The sequence below is a fragment of the Spea bombifrons genome, chromosome 4, assembly GCF_027358695.1.
Source record: "Spea bombifrons isolate aSpeBom1 chromosome 4, aSpeBom1.2.pri, whole genome shotgun sequence".
Taxonomy (NCBI): domain Eukaryota; kingdom Metazoa; phylum Chordata; class Amphibia; order Anura; family Pelobatidae; genus Spea; species Spea bombifrons.
The window spans coordinates 99673846-99695083 of record NC_071090.1 but is presented as its reverse complement, the minus strand read 5'-3'; the positions used below and the strand labels follow the sequence as shown (position 1 = coordinate 99695083).

The 21238-nt window shown below is 43.5% G+C and overlaps 1 protein-coding gene across 1 annotated transcript in view; it reads left to right on the top strand.

Annotated features, from left to right (window-relative positions):
- Positions 1-21032, top strand: part of LOXL2 (lysyl oxidase like 2) — a 28069-nt gene extending 7037 nt beyond the window's left edge. Inside the window, exons 2-14 of the mRNA XM_053462795.1 lie at positions 4519-4874; positions 5123-5298; positions 12810-13021; positions 13926-14148; positions 14264-14447; positions 14696-14847; positions 14982-15149; positions 16264-16429; positions 17880-18123; positions 19086-19201; positions 19515-19651; positions 19929-20040; positions 20627-21032. Of these exons, the coding sequence (XP_053318770.1) occupies positions 4538-4874; positions 5123-5298; positions 12810-13021; positions 13926-14148; positions 14264-14447; positions 14696-14847; positions 14982-15149; positions 16264-16429; positions 17880-18123; positions 19086-19201; positions 19515-19651; positions 19929-20040; positions 20627-20706 (2307 nt within the window). The 5' untranslated portion in view covers positions 4519-4537 and the 3' untranslated portion in view covers positions 20707-21032. The remainder of the gene's footprint in view (positions 1-4518; positions 4875-5122; positions 5299-12809; positions 13022-13925; positions 14149-14263; positions 14448-14695; positions 14848-14981; positions 15150-16263; positions 16430-17879; positions 18124-19085; positions 19202-19514; positions 19652-19928; positions 20041-20626) is intronic.
- The last annotated feature ends 206 nt before the right edge of the window (positions 21033-21238 follow it).

Sequence of the window (21238 nt, the reverse complement as noted above, 5' to 3'; positions counted from 1 at the left end):
CTACCGTGGTTCTCACTCTTGGGGGAATCACAGGTGTCATTTATTTAACTTACATAGGTAAGTAGTTTGAGATATATAAAAATATATGCACCAACCTCTACAAGATTTTCTATTTAAAACTATATGGCCTATGTCTACGCAGATAGAGGCAAATATATACCATATATATTTGCTATCTATAGTAGACTTTTACAAATTAGGCCCTTTCTGCACCAGTTCTGTATTTCTTTGTAGGGTGGTGGACATGGTCAGTGGAGTAACTTATCTTTATCGGGGGCTCCTTGACACTATGGAGGAGGCTGTTCAGAAAAAAAAACCGCATAAAGTTCACTTATTTATTATAGTGTTGTTGATTTCCTGTGTTTTTAATTTGTGTCTGTTTCTCATAAACTGACAAAAGATGTTATCTTCCTTAGAGTTCAGCAGCTTGAAGCTTCATTTGCAACAAAAACATGGCTTGAAAATGTTTCAGTCTCTTAGTTATAACTGTTTTTGTGAAATGCGGCACATTTTTTTGTATTCACCCCTACATTTTCTATAATCACCGTAAATTAAAGTAAAGCACCCTGTGCCGGGTTACCGTTAAACGCTACATTTTGGAATGTTCCTTCTGATAGCGTTTTCCCCGGGAAGCAAGTTCCTTCTCCGACGAGGCTAAATGGGCGCTTGGTACTAAAATGTGAATTTTACATTTTTTCATGGCGTTTCATAAATTTAGTCCGTAGTGCTGCAGGGGCAGACCACCTGGATTCCAAATCTGCGCAAAGTACATTCTTTAATTGCCTCTGATCACAGATACCTCTGTGTCTGCCCCAGGCCTGAGCGCACTTACGGCTCCCCTATAATGTGACCGAGCCTGTGCCTTCTTGTTCCTGGGAGTGTCGTTGTATAACCGTTATTATACTTTTTTTTTATGTATTTATTTTTTTTAGCTCAAAAAATCTATTACAGAGGAATCAATTGAAACAACTTTAACCCTCTACAGCAACGACTGCACTATGACACATATACACTTTCCGGGGCACATATAAAGTGCTGCCCCACAGTATGCTGGCGAACTCATAGAAGGAGTCAGTGACATCCGACATATTGCAGGAGAGCACCTCATATGAACTGGAAAAAATGGCTGCTATATTCCTCACTATTTACTTTGGGCAATGCCCTAGGCCTGACTCAAGGCAGCGTCCCCAACCACCCCCTCCACAGCGGCCATCCTCGCTGCAGAGTGCTGAAACATGATGTCATATGCCGGCTCTTAAAGGCGTCTATGCTTTTAAAATAGTCTATGGAGGTCGTGCTGGCTCTGTGCAGCCTCCATAGTGTAAATAGGCCGGTTGGGGAGATCAGAGATCTCCCTTGTGACCGGTGTATTGAATAGCTGCACATTGAGGAGCTCCTAGTTTTGCGGTGGGGGACTGCCGCCCCTCGACCTGCCGCCCTAGAAAGTGTATCTGTGAATACTTTGATATGCATCCCCTTTAAAAAATAAATAAATAAATACAATAAAACCACCTCCTCAAGCTAGATACCGGAGCTCTGGAGCTACTCGCCTTCTCCATGGTCCAACAATTCCTGGACCATGGAGAACACCGTAGGACCCTTTAAAGGATATACTATACATTAAAGTGAATATGATGGCTGGAGTGTCCCTTTAAACCCAATAAATGGTACAGAGCTTCTAATGGCCAGTTCCAGAAAGTTAGTTGTCTGACAGCTGTCAATCAGGTATCCAGTCAAATACTATGAATAGATGGGACATACAGCTTTAAGGCTGCTAGGACTTTAACAGTCTTACTCGTAATAATACCCCAGGTCAGCTCTGGAATGGAAGCAGATTACCGGGGGCTCCAGGCGGGTGTAACATTAGCCGGTTTTGTATGTTTTGTGGCTGATGGAGCATGGTGAGGGTTAGAGAGCAGTCTGCTGCCCCGCTATGAGCATGTCCTACAGCAATGCTTTGCAATCCATGCATGACTGGGGAAGGACTGTGCAGAGATAGGAATAGAGAATAGGGAATAGGGGAGAACAGAGGAACATACAGTAGTAATTATTACCGTTATCCAATGAACTTTTCAACTCCCTCACTTTACTATGCAGGATGAAGGGTTAGCCCTGGTGAGCTTCTCCTGTAAGAAGGGACGAGCTGGCCCTGTATAATGCATAGTTAGTGTAGAGGGAATTATTGAGTCATCTCACTGATGGGAATCATCTCTTCTCACTGTATCACTGAACATAAGCAAGGGAATTTCAACCAGATAGTCAGCTTCTCTGTCACATCCACAAGGAAGACTAAACGTTGGTCAAAGCAGCCCCCTCAGAGGATGTGGCAGAGGTGAGACGTCCTTTTACTTAGGACCCCTAAATCCCCGACTAACCGAAGAGCACCCGGGGTTTATGGGACATCTTCAAGTCTGGTACTTTATGGGCTTTTTACACCAGAGTTGGAGATCTCTGCTTCTAGATTAATACACAGAGGGGATTTAAGTATGCATGAGTGTGGGATATACGTCTATACAGGACACAAGGCTGCAACGGAAATATAAACTGAATAGACGTGTCAAATGGTTCTTATTTGGTGGTAAAGACCGTGGTTCTGGACATATTTTCATATCTCCCAAGTGTCCTTCTTTAAGAGTCTTTCTTTGCCCCCCAAACTCCTTCTGTCCCTCTTTCCGCCTTTGATGTCTCTCTTTTGTAGGATCTCAGAATGTTTGCTGGTTATGAGAGTATCACAGGGTTCTAGAGCCCTAAAAGTCACATAATCTGTGTTTATAAACTTAATTGTGTAAACAACCACATTGTCTTCTTCTTTATTCCTAACTCAATGATATAAACATTAGAAGACAAAGACCCATAAAAAGTCTTAATAAAGCCCTAAGGACACAATGAGCCTCTTTATGTGGATATTTGAGAATCCCGCCGGATTTATTACTGGTCTGAATCCCACTTCCCCATTACAGGGTTTCCTTCTGCTTGGGTTCAAGGCACAGGTCTGAGTAACCCTCCTCCCAAAACCTCATACATGTCTGATCTCATGTACCAGTTATGTCTGTGGCCGGGGAGAGAATGGGGAACGAGATGAACAGATTAAAAGAAGTAGAAATGGAACAGAGGAACCGGTGCGGGCTGTGTAACCGGTATCCGGAAATTTATTAGACTGCAAATATATATTTATACACATACTGTATATATATATATATATATGCAATGTGGGACTCAGGCAGGGCAGGGGTTAAATGAGTAGAAGTCTAGCAGCCATCAGCGAGTTGAGTGGCGAGTGTGGAGACAATAGTCTGCAGCTCTCAGGAATTCAGGTGGATGTGCTGTGCAGTTTTTCGCATGGCAGCTTAGGGTCAATGCTGGGGTATCCCTTTACCTAAATGATGTCATTTGTGAATGACTTCACCTTGGAAATATTCAGCCCACACAGCACCCCCCCCCCCTCCGCTCCGTACACAGAGGAGTCTGGGAGAGTCAGACAGGGAGGGGAGAGGGAGAGAGTCCTGGATGTCTCGGGAGGGGGGGGTTGGAGTTACAGAGGAGTTCGTATTGCTGGATATTTACGCGCACTTTCATGGATGAGATCCTAGACCCTCATAATGTGAAAACACGCTGGAACAACCAGCGGAATGTTCCTGATGATTTGGACATTTCGTGATTATTGTCATAAGACCACTAATAATTATTACCCCCCCCGATAATAATTAGCACACACTTAATTAAGTGTGAAGTAAAGTGCTGCACAAAAATGTATATATTGAACTTATAAAGTGACAATAAAATAAATCCACCAAAAACAACACAAAGTATCCCACACAAAAAAAAATAATTGAGCAATACTTATGTTTGTCTTAATTGTTAGACAGGACATCCATCCGTTTTGTAGCAGGAACACATTTCATTTAATTTAGAACACGGGGCCATAATCTAAAACTAGAGAATCAGAGGCTTAGATGTAATGTAAGGAAGTTTTACTTTACTGAGAGGGTGGTAGATACGTGGAATAGCTTCCTAACAGAAGGGGTAGAGGCTAATACATCAAGGGAATTTAAACATGCACGGGACAGACATATGACAATCCTGAGTAAGGTCTGAGTCTTTATATCAGGAACAATGGGCGGACTAGACGGCCGAATGCTTCTTATTTGCCATTCAATTCTATGTTAAATTCTGTCTCCAACATTCTGGGGAATGCATCTTCTCCCATCTATTGACCCAGGGATCCAGGAGACCAAATCATTTCTTTCTCTTTATACCTCCTCCAGCTTTCATTTCCACTCCTTCTCTTTCCACGAGAAGCTCACTAACACCGTGATTCTTAGGCTAAGGTGACCAGATTGTCCCCTTTAACCGGGGCCACCCATGAAAATGCAGCTAGCCGGTCATTGTTTTGTGTACCCGATCACACGCATGTACCGCTGTTAATAACATATATGAGTAACTGGTTGGCGGACTACTTTTGCAGTGTATATGTAAAGCTCCTGCTGTCATCAGTATCATTTCTCTGTTTCATTGCAGGGCCCAAGGCCGTTAGAAGATGTTGGCAACACACGTGTTCCTTGTCTTTCTCTCCTTCTGCATGCCCACCCTGGGGCAGTATGATCACTGGCTCTACTACCCTGAATATCATGAGCCTCAAGCCCCCGAGCCCGTACCCACTCAGCCACCCAGCAGCCCTGCGAAGATCCATATCAGGCTGGCAGGGGAGAAGCGCAAGCACAACGAGGGGAGAGTGGAGGTTTACTACAACGGAGAGTGGGGAACCATTTGTGATGACGATTTCTCCCTGTACAATGCCCACATAGTGTGTAGAGAACTGGGCTACCTCGAGGCGGTGTCATGGGCACCCAGCTCCAAGTACGGCAAAGGAGAGGGTGAGTAGGACGTCCCCTGAGGAACGTATGCACCGTATCTACATACATGAAGCTTCATGTTAGTGCTGCAACTGGCAGCCTGGAACCCTTTAGCTATTGTTAGACTGCAGTCCCCATGATGTTCTATAAACCCCAGCTATTAGGTGCTGCAGTCCAATGAAAGGTAAAGGAGGACTTGGTGACCCAGAATGGGTTATACCATGACATGTACGTTCGGTACTCTTATATTTCTGGTGATGTCTTCACAGGCAGGATCTGGCTGGACAATGTACACTGCACGGGGCGAGAAAGCAGCATTGCGTCCTGCAGCTCCAACGGATGGGGGGTTACGGACTGCAAACACAGTGAGGATGTTGGAGTGCAGTGCAGTGATCGACGGCTCCCGGGATTCAAATTCAACAACGATCTGGTGGGACGCTTGGAGGTGAGGTGACGGGTGGGATCCAAAGAAGAAGGGGTTGGCAAAGGACTATTGAGCAGGACTATATTTGCAATATACGAATCTGTAGAGCACTACAGATAAAACAAAGCATGAATTTGGAGCATACCCTGAGGCCTAAATATTCAGGATTCCTCCACATTATACGGCCATATATTGCTTAGCCCTCCGCCACGTCAAAGTACCCCATATTTGGCGAGTCCTAAATACATTTTCATGGCTATCTTGCTTACTAAGGAGCTGAATCAGTGGGACTGCCCTGCATTGCATTTAACACACTGAGACTCCTGTGATTTAAAGCCTTCTTTGGACCCCATTAATGAGGCGTCTGCGTGGCAGGAGGCATAAAAGGCATAAATTAATTGATTTAATATACATGTCTGCAGGGCATTGCAATTACACAAAACATTGCAAATTAAATATGTGGGTCTGCAAAGCTCTGCAGAGAAATTCACAATCAATATAAAGGTCTTATATCGGTCTGCTGGTTTCTGCCCCTACAACGAACAGATACCAGGGCATTATCTGGCAGAACACTGCATATACTATACACATATTTGTAGACCATAATATACCTGCAGAGTATGCGCTTATATTAAGACCTGTAGCGCATTTTACATCATGAAATATTGCAAGGTGGCAGATTAATGCCGCACTGCTGCCCCATGATAGTCCAAATATTGCAGATGTCCCCAGGTCCTCTAGGACTGCAGGGCCCCGTGTTACACCCCCAGGACTCGTCTAGACTCTCTGACATTAATCACTCGGTAATGTCAGCTTTTTCCGTTGAACACCCAGCTGTCACACACACACCCTCGGTACACACTGCCTCTGTATCATCCACCCAACGTGCGCTCATCTGCCCTATCATTACCCTCACATAGCCATAAAGCACTGCTTCACGTTAATCATCATCATTAACATGACACATTCAGACTTGTACATGGTGGAGGGAGCTGTGTGTTGGGATTAAAGCTGCAGACGTTAATAGTGTGAGGGAGTTCAGTAAGTATGGGGTCAGCGTATGGCGAATCTAAGACAAAACCAAGGGATGATTATGGTTTAATTCTTTACAGCAGGGATAGTGGGTAGACTAAATGGGCGTTTTACTCTAGTGCCTCACACTGTCAGTGCGCTCCTCGCTCCAATATCTCACACCTCCAGTGTGCTCCTCGCTGCTGTATCTCACACACCCAGTGTGCTCCTCACTCCAATATCTCACACACCCAGTGTGCTCTTCACTCCAATATCTCACACACCCAGTGTGCTCCTCACTCCAGTATCTCAGACACCCAGTGCGCTCCTCACTCCAGTATCTCACACACCTAGTATGCTCCTCACCCCAGTATCTCACACACCTAGTGTGCTCCTCACCCCAGTATCTCACTCACCCAGTGCGCTCCTCACCCCAGTATCTCACACACCTAGTGTGCTCCTCACCCTAGTATCTCACACACCTAGTGCGCTCCTCACTCCAGTATCTCACACACCTAGTGCGCTCCTCACTCCAGTATCTCCCACACCTAGTGTGCTCCTCACCCCAGTATCTCACACACCTAGTGCGCTCCTCACTCCAGTATCTCACACACCCAGTGTGCTGCTTACCCCATTATCTCACACACCCAGTGTGCTCCTCACCCCAGTATCTCACTCACCTAGTGCGCTCCTCACTCCAGTATCTCACTCACCCAGTGCGCTCCTCACCCCAGTATCTCACACACCCAGTGTGCTCCTCACCCCAGTATCTCACTCACCTAGTGTGCTCTCACTCCAGTATCTCACTCACCCAGTGTGCTCCTCACCCCAGTATCTCACTCACCCAGTGCGCTCCTCACCCCAGTATCTCACACACCTAGTGCGCTCCTCACTCCAGTATCTCACACACCCAGTGTGCTCCTCACCCCAGTATCTCCCACACCTAGTGTGCTCCACATCTAGCGTGCACAATACTGTTTCATCTTTCCCATCCCTGTCTATGCATGGCCTCTTCCTTCCTCTCCATGCCCAAGCTGAGCCTGGTCAGTATGCTTTGTTCCCAGTCTGTACAGACTGTTTGCTCTGTGCCCGCGCTGTGTCACTGTTGTGTGTGCCCATGCGTGGTTCTTTTACCCTGTGTGCAGACTTTAGTGTCTGGCGTGCCCGGAATGGTTGGTTTGGATGCCCTGGGAAGCGTCTGGTTCACAAGTTCACTGTCTGTTCTGCATGAAGGAGCCGTGTTTACTGAGTGTGTGGTCAAAGCTAAATGTGGACTAGCATTTACCAGACATCCCGCAAACTATGTGTGCGTATCCGCACAGCAGCTGTGTCTATGTGTGTCCTCTAAAACACCTGCACGTTGTGCATTATGTACAGGCAGTAGGGTATTTTGAGAGCGCAACCAGAAGCCTAAAGGTTAAACATATTCATTTTGTGACTAGAGGATTGACTGTTGATTTCATTTATATTTAAGTTTGTGTTCCGGTGTGCCCATAATTTATTTCATGTGGCATTTTTTTTTTTTTATTGTTAGAAAACCTAACCTTCGGGGGTTTATAAACTAAACTTGTTGACATTTTTTATGAGGTATAGATGGAGCAATCTTCCATCAAACCTTGGTTATCTAGGGGTTAAGTGGATATTTATTTTAGTAGTACCCAATGGGTAAAATTATAAGTATGATTTACCATCTTATATATCTGAGTGCTATTATTTTTATTATTACTTTTTAAGGGCAACCTTGACCCATCTCCATATGTAGAGAGTTATTTTCTAACTTGTAAAGAATCAGTTCCACTGAAACGCATAGGGCTTGGGCGTTTATATAGGAACTGTAGAATATCACTTCCAGTGTTTGAATTTTACCTTACATTAAAACATTTTATATTTGAATGTTAATGAAAACAAATAGTGCTGAATGTTTAATTTGAATCTATTTTTAAAATAAAAAAAAAAATGTAAACTATCAAAAACAATGAAAAAATCTTATATATTCTCTCACTGTGCTGGATACTCATAAGAATTACCGTATGTTACAACATTTTTGTTGACAGCAATTTTTTTAATCTAGAGTGCAAAGTTACTGGTAATTGAATATATGGGAAAACCAGTAGTCAATAGTTTGATTTAATCCCATAAAAAAATATCCATCAGAAAAAGTTTTAGTTTTCTGTTATAGTCTCTTATCCAGGAAAATAATGATTTACTGCACTTTTAAGTGCTTGTGTGAAAACTTAATGTTGGATTTAACAAAACCTATCCGTTACCCACTACAAACACTAGAAACCCACTTCATTTTATGACAGTACAGTGTGAGGTGAGAGGGAGGTTAGACAAACTGACAGGTCCTTTGGAAGAATCGTAGGCGCTGAGTGTTCTAAATTAGAGCTTTATGTCCTGAAGAAGGTAATCGGGAAGTAAAGTAGACGTTGCGTCTCCCATTGAATTTTTTTTTTTGCCTTTTCACTTTTTCCGCCACTCATTCAGAAATTTCTTCCCAACCCCAAGTCAGAAGAGCCTCCATGTAGAAGAGCCTCCATGTTAGCACGCGTTAAAGCCGTATGGCTGTGTGCTCCATATTAGTCCCAGTCCTTTTAAATTGCTGACTTTAGTGCTGGCTCATGCTGGGTAACGTTCCATCTTTGCCTGGATAGACTTTGTTTCCAGACATAGCCTATTATTTCCACCCTACTTACATTTTCAGCGTGAGATATTAACCAGACCTGCATTGCCCTAAGTTCCTCTAAGACATTTAAAATAACCTTAGTTTTAATAGTTATGGCACATGCAGTGTAATGAAAGCTCCTTTGATTCCTTACTGGCTTCTGACCGTACCTCCACGCAGAGGAACCTCTTAGCACTAAAAGACTTTACCTTTAGTTAGAAATAGCAGAGAATCTTTGAGTTCATGGAGTTTATTAAATTACTGCCCTGTGTGACTCCAGTGGTTATTCAGGGACCACCTATCTATCTATTAGATATAGTGGGATAGCTATTGACTATTAGACGTCTTTCTGATGCCCTGATCTACTTATATTATCCATTTGTATTTGTATTGGTCAGCGATTGGACCGTTCCAGTTCTTCCCAACTCCAGGCCCTGAGGAATGCAACCAGGTCAGGAATTCTGCCTAAAAAAGGGAGTTTGATTCTTTTTTAATTGGGATCTCTGTGCTCAGTCTGCAGTATCCAAAAATGGTGGCCTGCTTGAGGCCATCAAGGCCACTAGACTGGGCATTGAACACATTGGTTTTCTACAAGTGTCATTAAAGTTCCAATGGATTCTTTGAGTGCCAGTAGGGAGAGTCATTCTGGAAAGCTGGTAGAGAATACATACAACAAGAAACCCTTTTAGATATTCCACTCCAAATGTGATCTTATTAGTGCGTTGGATAAAATCCTGGCATGTGTAGGGTAACCAGCTAGCTGCTATTTTACTGGATGGCCAAAAATCTGCTTAAAATCTGCTTATGGCCGGGAAAACCCTATAGAAGAAATCAAACTGCCTGTCATTCTTTCTGGGAAAAATACAGAAGCCCCAAGGGTTAGCATTTCAGTGGGATGACCGGTCAAGTTAAATTCCCAAAATGTTTCTATAGAAACGTACCATTCTCACCCACGTTTACAAACTATCAGTTTCCCTCAATGTAACAAGTAAAAAAAAGTTACAAGGGGAAAAAAAAACAGGTGGGCGATATATGTATATCACATAGGATTTTAAAGCATGTTGTGAGGTTGCGCTGTGAGGATATGTTCTGGACAATATTCTGGCCCTACCCATACAATATAAGGTTTTATAGACATGTAGACATTTGATTAAAGGGTGCAGACCAGGAGGAGGTGGTATTACGTAGCTCAAAGCTTAGATCGCTTCACTGAGAGGTATTTATTCGTAGAGGTGGTGTGTAATTAGGACGGGGAGTCCACATATGGCGACCTTGGTGTGGAATTGGAAGGTCCCCAGTAGGCTAAGATGAATGTCACTGGAATGCTCTTCTCATCCCTGTAAATATATTTTAGAGGTAAGCGGTTAGAACATTTCTCTGATCCTGCTTGTAACATTACTGATCTACATCAAGGTTAAAAGCAGGGGTATTTTTATATGCCCCCCACACACACACCAACATATGGTTTTCTTTGGAAGTTTAGAGTTGGTAGGATAGTTGTAGTTTAACTTGCTTACTTCACTATTTGTATTGAAGAGCAAACACTAGCAGGCTACTCCAGCATGAAGGGCTGAGTTGGCCCTGCATAATGTATAATTTAATGGGTGAGGAGACTTTGAAGACATCCCACTGATTTAACTATACATTGTACAGGGACAGTCAAGCTCTCCCCGCTGCAAAAGCTCACTGGAGCCGGCCCTGCTTCATGTATAGTGAAGTCAAGAAGCTGAAATCACGGCTCTCCTACAGACTCCCCGGACAACTCTAGCTTTAGTAAATACATGTAGACTCTAATCTGTAGTCCAAACCATCTCCTTTAAACTTTAATATTGCAGAACAGGTAATATATTTTCTTATTTAACATAAGCTTTCATTTTATAGATTGCAAAAGTGTACTTTGTTTCTGAAAAAAAATGAAAAAGAAATGTCACCTTTTATTATTACAGCCAAATTTGTCATTTATGTAAATTAGAGGTTTGTATAGTATACGCAATTAATTGATAGAGATATAGAGCAATTAAATTAGAACTAAATTAATCGGGATTCATTATAAAAAGTAACAGTACTGCAATGTAATAATATTTTTACTTCTAGACACAGAACTCCATCTTTTCCGGTATGCAAAAATCTCTTTGTGATGATAGCATTCCTAAGAAATGTAATTTTTTGGGAGGGGGGGTTGTATTAGGTCTATCTTTAGCAATGAAAGTGTTAAAAAAACATCTGGATACCCCCCTTCCCTCGTCATGCCTCGCCCATTATACTGCTTTGGTCACGTAGAATGGAACATTTGGCATGAGTCATTCGTGGTGTGCATGAACGCCACCGTTAAAAGGTTTGGGGTAACTTGTAAATCTCCTTGTTTTTGAAAGAAAAACAAATTTTGTCCATTAAAATAACATGAAATGGATCAGAAATCTAGCACAGACGGTGTAAATGACTATTGTAGCTGCAAACGGCTGGATTTTAATGGAATATCTTCATAGCCGTACAGAGGCCCCTTATCACTCCCATCACTGCTGTGCTCCAATGGCACGTTGTGTTCACTGATCCAAGTTTAAGTTTAAAAGGGGCAAACCTTGTCACCAAGTCTCCCTGATAAAGCTGCGTTTCCCTTTTGTGAAATGTGCATGGGATTTTATTTTTATTTTTAGCCTTTTTAATTCATATCTATTATAGTTTAGAAATCAGAATGTGGAGATTAGATAAAGGACAACTTAAATACCTAAAATGTAATAGCACCGAGTTCATTACTGAGGAAATTGGAGGCGTGAGGAGGATATATGAATAGACAGGAGGTTAACCCAAGGTGAGACAGCCTGCAGGGAAGGGCAAGGGGTTAAACTGCTGGGAGAAGGTCCAGAACTGTGGAAATTTATTTTCATATATATGATTAACCCTAGGACTTCAGGTTAAGAACTTTACTCACCATTGGTATTCTCTCTTTTTAGAATAATTATAATAAATATTACGTTTTAATAGTATTTTTATTTTATTTTTTTAATTTTTTGAAAGTTTAAAGGGTAATTGATCGTTTGAAATGTCCTTATTTTCCATAAAAACAGCGAAGTGACCCCAAACTTTTGAACCAAAGTGCATATGGGGCAAGCTGTGTGTAGCTTTGACAGAAGAGCTGACATTCCATAAATACACTTCTTCTTCCTAGCTCACCTTACTGCTTTATACTATAGCAGCCAAGACAATTTAATACGCGGATTTCATACACGTACGCATTTTTTAACTACATACTCCTTAAAAAATCATATCCGCACTGACACTGGTCACCCTGCCAGAGAGTTCATTAACATTATTGCTTATTCTGCCCTAAAGCCCTTTCTAATGTTCCTTTAATGACCCCCGGGGTCAGCGTGTCACAGCCTTTCCAATTTCCCCGTCTTGGCTTGAGGCTGTAAAAATTCTTCTGGCAGGGTAACCCAGAACACCTTCAACAGTTAATCTGAAGCGTGCCTAATAGGGTATTATACAATACCAGGGTTAACTTCAAGTTTAACTTTAAGTATGTGTCATAAGAAACTGTATCTAAGAGTACTTTGGGGAGAGAAAAAAATATACTGGGGTTGTGATGAAGTATTGTGCAATATATGGACAATATAAATTCAGTGGTGTTAGACGACCGTTAATGTTAGTGCATTACAGAGTCTGGCTGAGGATGATGGTAGTTAAGCAACAGCTTTTTGATGAAGCGATGGAGAGGTCTTGTGTCAGGGATTGGTTATTAATTGAATGCATTGTAATTTGATGACAAAGCTCCCCCGTGTGGCCAGGCAGAGTAAGTGCAGTTAGAAATGGCATTAGTTCTTCCATTCGTTTATCCTGCACCTCTCTTACCTCGCAGGAGTTGAACATTCAGGTAGAAGATGTGCGTATCCGTCCCATTCTGTCCGCCTATCGCAAGCGAGTGCCGGTGACGGAGGGCTACGTGGAAGTCAAGGAAGATGGCGTTTGGAGACAAGTATGTGACACCCACTGGAACAATAAAAACAATCGCGTCGTGTGTGGCATGTTTGGCTTCCCAGGAGAGAGAAAATATAACCACAAGGTTTACAAGTAAGTGCCTACTCAGTCTGCCTTTCTCTGCCCAACCAATTACACTCACGTGATGTTACCTAAAACCATGAAGAAATCATTGCCATGGTAGATTTAGTTATGATAACCTAGTTATGACATAGTCAATATGAAATAATAATAATAATAATAATAATAATAATAAAAGCTTGCTTTTTGAGGTATGATCTGATACTATGCTCCCGGGCAGTAATGACACTACATGAGTACTTTATTTTTTGTCTTTGATAACTGCGCATAAATCAATTCCTCGAGCTTTACATAACCTCACAGAGTACATTTACAGAACATGTGCTCATAATCCCGTGTTTATTGTGAACATTGCGGTTTTATGTCCGGCCAAAATCAGAATTTGGAATCTGTGTACTTTGTGAAGAATTCTTTTATTGACCCAAAGCAGTTTCACAAGTTTCCGGCAGCCTACATGTTTTCTTAGAGCGGATCTGATTTTTCCAGATGCTACATTTTACAGTTTAGTACACTAAAAATATACAATGGTGTTTGCGGATTCATTTATCACTCCCATCACTCCCATCACTCCTTTATCACTCCCATCAATCCAATGGCACATTGTGTTTGCTGATCCAAGTTTAAGTTTAAAAAGCTAATTTATTGTTAGTAGTGTATATTATATATATATATATATTATATATGTATATGTATATATTTATATATATATATATAATATTCTCCCATGTACACCACATTGTTAAGTTCCTGATTCTTGTTGACTGGTTTTGGAAGCTTTTGTAAGAGATGGCGATTATTACAGAAAAATTATTGATATGGATTTGTCACTTTTTCATACATTTAATAACATATCGAAGCTCCCTTTCCTGTAGTTCATTTGGGCCAAGCGAGTAATGATTTCTATTCACTATCTCAGGATGTTTGCGTTGCGTAAGAAACACACGTATTGGCAGTACTTTCCAAACTGTACGGGAAACGAAGCCCACCTTTCTTCATGCCGCATCGGGGGCACTCTGTCTCCTGATCCCAAAACCAACGAGACGTGCCAAGACGGGGCCCCTGTTGTGGTGAGTTGCACCGCCGGAAGAGCCTTTGCCCCGGGTCCTGCCTCAGGCTTCAGGAAAGCATTCCGTCAAGAGGTAAGTGGGGACAAGAATGGGTTAAAATAAGACGCAAGGGGCTTTGCACTGTGGTTTGGGCAACGCCAAAAGTGGGATCTACTTAATGTTTATTTATTATTTATTGTTCCCACAGCAGCCGCTGGTGCGACTCAGGGGAGGCGCTAACATCGGAGAGGGACGTGTTGAGGTGTTGAAAAACGGAGAGTGGGGAACGGTTTGTGACGATCAGTGGAACTTGGTGACGGCCAGCGTGGTCTGCAGGGAACTTGGGTTTGGCAGTGCCAAGGAAGCCATTGCAGGGGCACGGATGGGCCAAGGTAAGGTCAAAGACTCCTGCCACTCACACCGTGACACGTATGTACATTGGTGTCGGTGAAGCTACTCCTGGCACTCACACCGTGACACGTATGTACATTGGTGTCGGTGAAGCTACTCCTGGCACTCACACCGTGACACGTATGTACATTGGTGTCGGTGAAGCTACTCCTGGCACTCACACCGTGACACGTATGTACATTGGTGTCGGTGAAGCTGCCTTTATCACATTATGATTTTGTGCTCTTAGGCATGGGCCTCATCCACATGAGTGAGATTCAGTGCACCGGGTTCGAGAAGTCGCTCACAGATTGTAAATTTAACGCCCTGTCCCCGTCCTGCAACCACGAGGAGGATGCCTCTGTGAGGTGCAACGTGCCAGCCATGGGCTTTCAGAACCAGGTGAGACCTACGTGGAGAGTCTGAATATGGCGTGCATCGGCCGTACGCCCGTTCCCCGTAACCTGGATGTTTTAAGAAATGCCGCTGACCAGCCTGTTAGAAAAATGACGCATTGCGATTATTTTCCATCACAGGTGCGTCTCAGCGGAGGGCGTAATCCCTCTGAGGGGCGAGTGGAGGTGCTGATGGAGAGGAATGGCACCCTCCGCTGGGGGACAGTGTGCAGCGAGGACTGGGGCGTGATGGAGGCCATGATTGTGTGTCGCCAGCTGGGATTGGGTTTCGCCAGCCACGCTTTCCAGGTAAGCAAAAGACCGTTTACAAGGATAGTAAAGCTTGTGTGAGCCAACAGGGCTTCCCTTAATTACAAAATGAAAATATACCAGATAAACGTAGCGTGTGGTTAATAAGGGCCGTTCTTTTGCGGTGTGATGTGCGTACATTTGGGAGAAAATAATAAAAAAGTAAATGGCAAGTCCTGGTCAAAGAATTTAGGGTTTGGGTATTTTGGGTATCTTAGCACATCATGCTGTTCAGGGGAAATGACAACATAAAACTTTTTTTTGTAGAAAATAAAGATTCTCTCTGCGAACAATAAACTAGACTTTTTTGTCTGGTTTTATTGGAACATAAATAAGCAGAATAAATCACATGGTAAAAAATACAATTGTCGTGGAAGAGAAGAGTTATCGTTTGGCATAAATTACAGCTGTTACGAGGATGAGACAAAGGGGTTATGTATGAAGAGCAATGCTGGTACAAAAAGTCTATACCATAGAAACCAATGGAATGTGCGACTCTTTTACCACTTTTATGTGGGAAGGACAATTCTGCCAGAATGTGGCAAAAAAGTTATTGGATCATCAGCGGTTAGTAGGTTTGTGCTAAATTCCCAGTTTAAAACCCGTGCTGCGTGCAAGGATTACAGTGTAACGAGGCATGGATCCTAAGCAAGGGTACTTTGTACTGGAAAGTCGGGTCTAATGGCAGCTTACATCATCATACTAAGATCTACCACTTCTGCTGGGATCCACTGGGATCTTTTCTTATTAATTTACCCTCTTTATGGTCTAGAATGTATGTGGTAGAAAAAGATAATTCTGGATAATGTCTGCATGCAGTATCGTGTCCCCAGATGACACTTGGATAAGTGGGTTAGTGGGTTTACCCAACCGAAAATTCCCCAGATGTAGAATGACTTCTCCCACCGTGCTTTACCCGCACCCTAAGAATAAAGAAGTGGCTTGCCGAGCACCATAGGAGTTGTAATTCTACAATAGTTGAAGAGCTACCGTCTGTGTAAAATGTTTGACAGTAGGGTTCCTAGCCCTCCTTCAGTGGATAAGTGGGTCACTACATGATATCATGATGTAGGGCTATTTAGTGCACTTCTCACCCTTCCTATTTCTTTTGCAGGAGACATGGTATTGGCAGGGTGATGTCATGGCTGATGATGTCATGATGAGCGGGGTGAAGTGCTCTGGCACAGAGATGTCACTGTCACACTGCAAACACGATGGGGCCAACATTAACTGCCCAAGAGGTGGAGGACGGTTTGCTGCTGGAGTGTCTTGTGCGGAGAGTGAGTCAGTTATACCTTTTTATTGGCTGTATACGTCATGTATGGGATAGGAGTCCAGCGCTGCCTCTCTGTATTTGGTTTAGTGGGTAAGTTGAGCCTCCCTAGGCTCATCCCTGGGGCTCTCCATATATAAATGTGAGGAGCAGGGTCAAGTAGGGGAAGCAAGGCTAGCGGAGCGTGGAGATGGGACCCCTTAGAATGGAGCCTGTATTAAGTCTGATAGTAACCATCTCCACCCAGCACCTGGAAGCCTGCCTGAGTGCGACTACATACGCCACGCGACTACATACGCCACGCGACTACATACGCCACGCGACTACATACGCCACGCGACTACATACGCCACGCGACTACATACGCCACATTTACCTCTACGTCTCTAGCACTTATATCTTGGAGTAGCAGTCAGTAGGAAAAAGCCTGCTGTGGGCCCTGAGTATGGTTGGGCTGCAACTTTTGACTATCAATTTACTGTTTAACAGATAAATTCTAGAACTTTTAGGAATGTGGCCGAGGCAATGTATTTGGCCGTCTCTTTTAGGTTTTCACACACATGTTCTACATCTACACACATGGACACATGCACAAGTTCAGTAATACCGCTGCAGATGCAGAGCAACGTCAATAACATAGAAAGAAACTTAATATTAAATCTCTACAAAGCAATACCATGGTTATAAAACCATCTTAAATAAAAGACAGACCCATTAACAGACATTGCATAAGGCAAAGCTGCAGGCACAGGGATTGGGGGGGGGATTCCTGGTATCAACAACTTTTCCAGATATCGCATTAAAAAAGCTAGGTCGGTGGAGTGCTGCAGGAATCCAGATGATCGGGCGTTTGAAAAGCACATGAAACAATATATCACTGCCTTAATTTAAGTGGTAACATATCTGCAGAGCTGTAGAGAGAATGTAATCCTAGATTCCGACTGTAGAGAAGAGGATTTGGTTTCGAAGGGAAACAGTGGTTCCTAAATCCATGGCAAACAATATAGCATGGTTTAGGACCATTAATTATTATTATCATTATTTGATATGGATATAGGAAACACTGTTTCCCTTACAAACCAGATATTTGGCCCGTCTGTGATTCGGTCAGTTTGATATGACTTCATCTGGGCTTTCTTTAATGCAGCCATGTTGTCTGGGTGTTCTTGGACGCGTGTGGTTCTATCTAGACGGGAAATCTAAAAGGGGTTGTATGGACTGCCTTTGCAAACAGTGACGCATCCTGGCCCAGGCCAAACTACAGGAGGCAGTCCCTTGCCTGCAAAACTGGGGGACAGATCGCCCTCTTGCACAATCAGGCCCCCTGGTGTGCTGTTGCTCAATGGGCCGGTTACAAGGAAGAGCTCTGATCTCCCCAACGAGTATTGTGCCTATTTGGTTGTGTGGATTACGCTAGGTATTCGGTTTGTAATGTGTTGTTCTGTTTACCCTCTCAGCTGCCCCTGATCTTGTATTAAATGCCCCTCTGGTGGAGCAGACCACATACCTGGAGGACAGGCCTATGTTCATGCTGCTGTGTGCCCACGAAGAACGCTGCCTTTCCTCCTCTGCTGACCGCACCAGTCCTACCACCGGCTTCCGTCGCCTGCTGCGTTTCAGTTCTCAGATACACAACAATGGACAGTCTGACTTCCGGCCCAAGAATGGGCGCCACTCATGGATATGGCACGACTGCCACCGGTAAGCCCTAACCTAAACCAATGATAAAACATTTGGGGTTTACTCAGTAAAGCAAGTCACCACTCACTCCGCATAGTGTAGCTCCAACCAACCTCTTCTAGCAGAAGATCACTGGGTTGGTCTCTCGTGAAGCCATTAAGTTGGAAATGCAGCTCTCCTCTGCAAAAGTGTTAAATAAACCCCATTATCTTCTTCCGAACTGGGTAATTGCCGTTCTGTGGATCTAAGGGGACGATAGCTCGGATTTCACTCAACCAAGCTTCTTCTCTGGTTACAAAATACCTCCGTCTCGGAAGTATCTGCATTCACCTCCCTTTTATTTGTGCCGGTTCAGAATTAGGTTTTCTAAATTCTAAATTTAAAATGTTAGGCTTAAATATAGTACAAGTGGTGTTGCACCAGTCAGGTATCTAATATTTTTAGCCTCTAATTATATGTACCAGAAACCGATAAATGGAGTGTCCCAGACAGATGGGGAAGGGGAACAGACCTAAAATAAAGACAACTCTGTGTAGCGGAAGTGACTTCACAGCTCTCAGATTGTACCGGTGTCTGTAAATAGGTGAAGTCAGGACTCAGGAGGTGTCTGGGTTCGAGAGGACATTGTGTACAGAGGGCTAGGAGACCGCATTATAAGGAGATGGTGGGCTACCCATAAGTGGAGTTGTTTAGCTAAACAGGAGCCGCGACTTTAAATAATAATCCTCAGTGGATCCTACAGATCCAGGATTAATGAATAGTGGGAATATTTACATAGACAATGTATAGCTTCTATATCACAGTAAGCCTTCAGTGTTAACATTCTGCTGGGCTCAGTATTATAGTAACGCTCTCCTGTACGCTCCCATAGAATCAGTATTCTAGTAACGCTCTCCTGTACGCTCCCATCCGGTTAGTATTATAGTAACTCTCCCCTGTACACTCGGAATGATAGTAATAGTCTCCTCGCTTCACCCATACAGTCACTACCACAGTATGGAGGTTTTCACCCACTACGACCTGCTGAGTCTAAATGGGACCAAGGTTGCAGAAGGTCACAAGGCCAGCTTCTGTCTAGAGGATTCAGAGTGTGAATCAGGTAAGAGAAACATCGCTCAGCGATGGTGAAAGAACATTATGAGATTCTTTTAACTGCCATAAGAATGTATTTCTTTAAACCTTAAATACTTCTCTCTGCATTCCCATCCTCAAACCTTTCCAACTCTATTTCTATCCCACCTCCTATAGCCGGTTTTAATTAACCTCATGTTAACTCTCCATCTTCATCCTCTTCACTTTATGTCTCTCATGCCTCACCTCCTTACTTTATTGATGTCCTTTGTGCACTCATATAACGCGCCATCGCAGCTTTAATAACCCTCTTTTGTCTTCCACAAACCATCTCTCCACAGAGACCCAGAAGCAGTACGTATGCGCCAATTTTGGGGAGCAAGGAATTAGCGTAGGCTGTTGGGACGTCTACAGACACGACATTGACTGTCAATGGATCGATATCACAGATGTGGCTCCAGGGGATTACTTCTTCCAGGTACGGGAGGCTCCTCTCATTTCTCTGTGGAATCTTTAAAGTATATAGTGTCATTTTTTAATTTGTTTTTGGATGCTATTTAGGATTAAAAACGGGGAGGGGGGGTTAAAGATTAATCACATTTCAATAAATAATATTTGTTAGTAACTACACTTTCAATGTGAAAGGTTTGTAAAAGTGTAGCGGAGGAACAGCACCCTCTAGAGGTGGATAACATACTGCAGCTCAGTCTGCGTTCTTTTACATGTAAACATTTTGCATTTCTTGCCCGCTTTAGGTCATAATTAATCCCAATCAGGAAGTGGCAGAGTCCGACTTTACCAATAACATCATGAAGTGCCGCTGCAGATATGATGGCCAACGAATATGGATGTACAACTGCCATATAGGTGAGAAGCTGCAAACGCACACAGTGCGAGGGCAGGGTAAAAGATGCACAACACAGCGCCAGGGTTAGGTAAAGACTGATCACGTTGTGTTGGGGCTGGGTAAAGACATACCACACGGCTTCAGACTCACCACGCGGTGCCAGGGACAATTAGGCGACCTGATAATCAGAGAAGTCGACCCTTGTGATCGACATGTTTCTTTCCCCCACGTATTATTTTATTTGATGCAGCTTACTTACCCGTGTCTTTAATTAGCCCCTTGGTTTAATCGGAACCAAACATGAAACCCACACCAAAAGCATAGAATCAGCACCTATAGGACCCTTACTGACCCTGTCTGTGAGAAGCAGGAGACAGGTCCGTCATACACTTTGACAAGTAGCTTCTGACATGGTCACTAGAGATACAGAGTAGATCATAGGGGTACAGCTTCTGCAAAGGCCAGTACAACCTACCTGGTCCCTTCATAACAACAGTATAGCGAAGTCAGACAGTTGAAAGACTGACTCCCCTGCCTTAGTGAATAAAGCCCAGTGAGGTTCTGCTCTGTATAGTAATGTCATTATCCCCTGTGCTTCTCTCTTAGGTGGATCATACAGCACTGAGACGGAAGAGAAGTTTGAGCATTACAGCGGGCTCATCAATAACCATCTTTCTACACGATAAAAAAAAAATTAACCTCTTCTTTACCGGGAGGACAAAACTAGTATCAATTTGTTCCCACAACCAGCAGGGCCTTGGGGACAACCACTGCATGGTCCACGGCATTATCCCCTGCTTGTACCGCAGGGAACAGATGTGCAGTGGACTTTTCCAGCTCATTTTACATTCCCTCGACACCAAAGACAATGACCCAGGTGTGATCAGTAGTTTGAATACGTGTTGGCTGCCTGCAGACTCTCTGCCCTTTACGTTTCCATTGTGTAACCGTTCATATATCTCCTGTTTAAACGTACACGTTCCATGCATTAATTACATGTTGTGATCCAGGATTTCCCCAGGGAGACTTTGCAGCGGAAACAAAACCCTAATTTATTTGGGGCGGTTAAGCAGGAGTTCATTCACACTCCCTGAATGTGCTGATTTCACAACCTCTAAGGAAAAAGCCATATAAAGGGGCAGAGCTGCCATCTTTAACTATCGGTGTCCCTACCGCGAGACGGTCTCATGACCCAGCGCAATGGCAAATAACATGGTG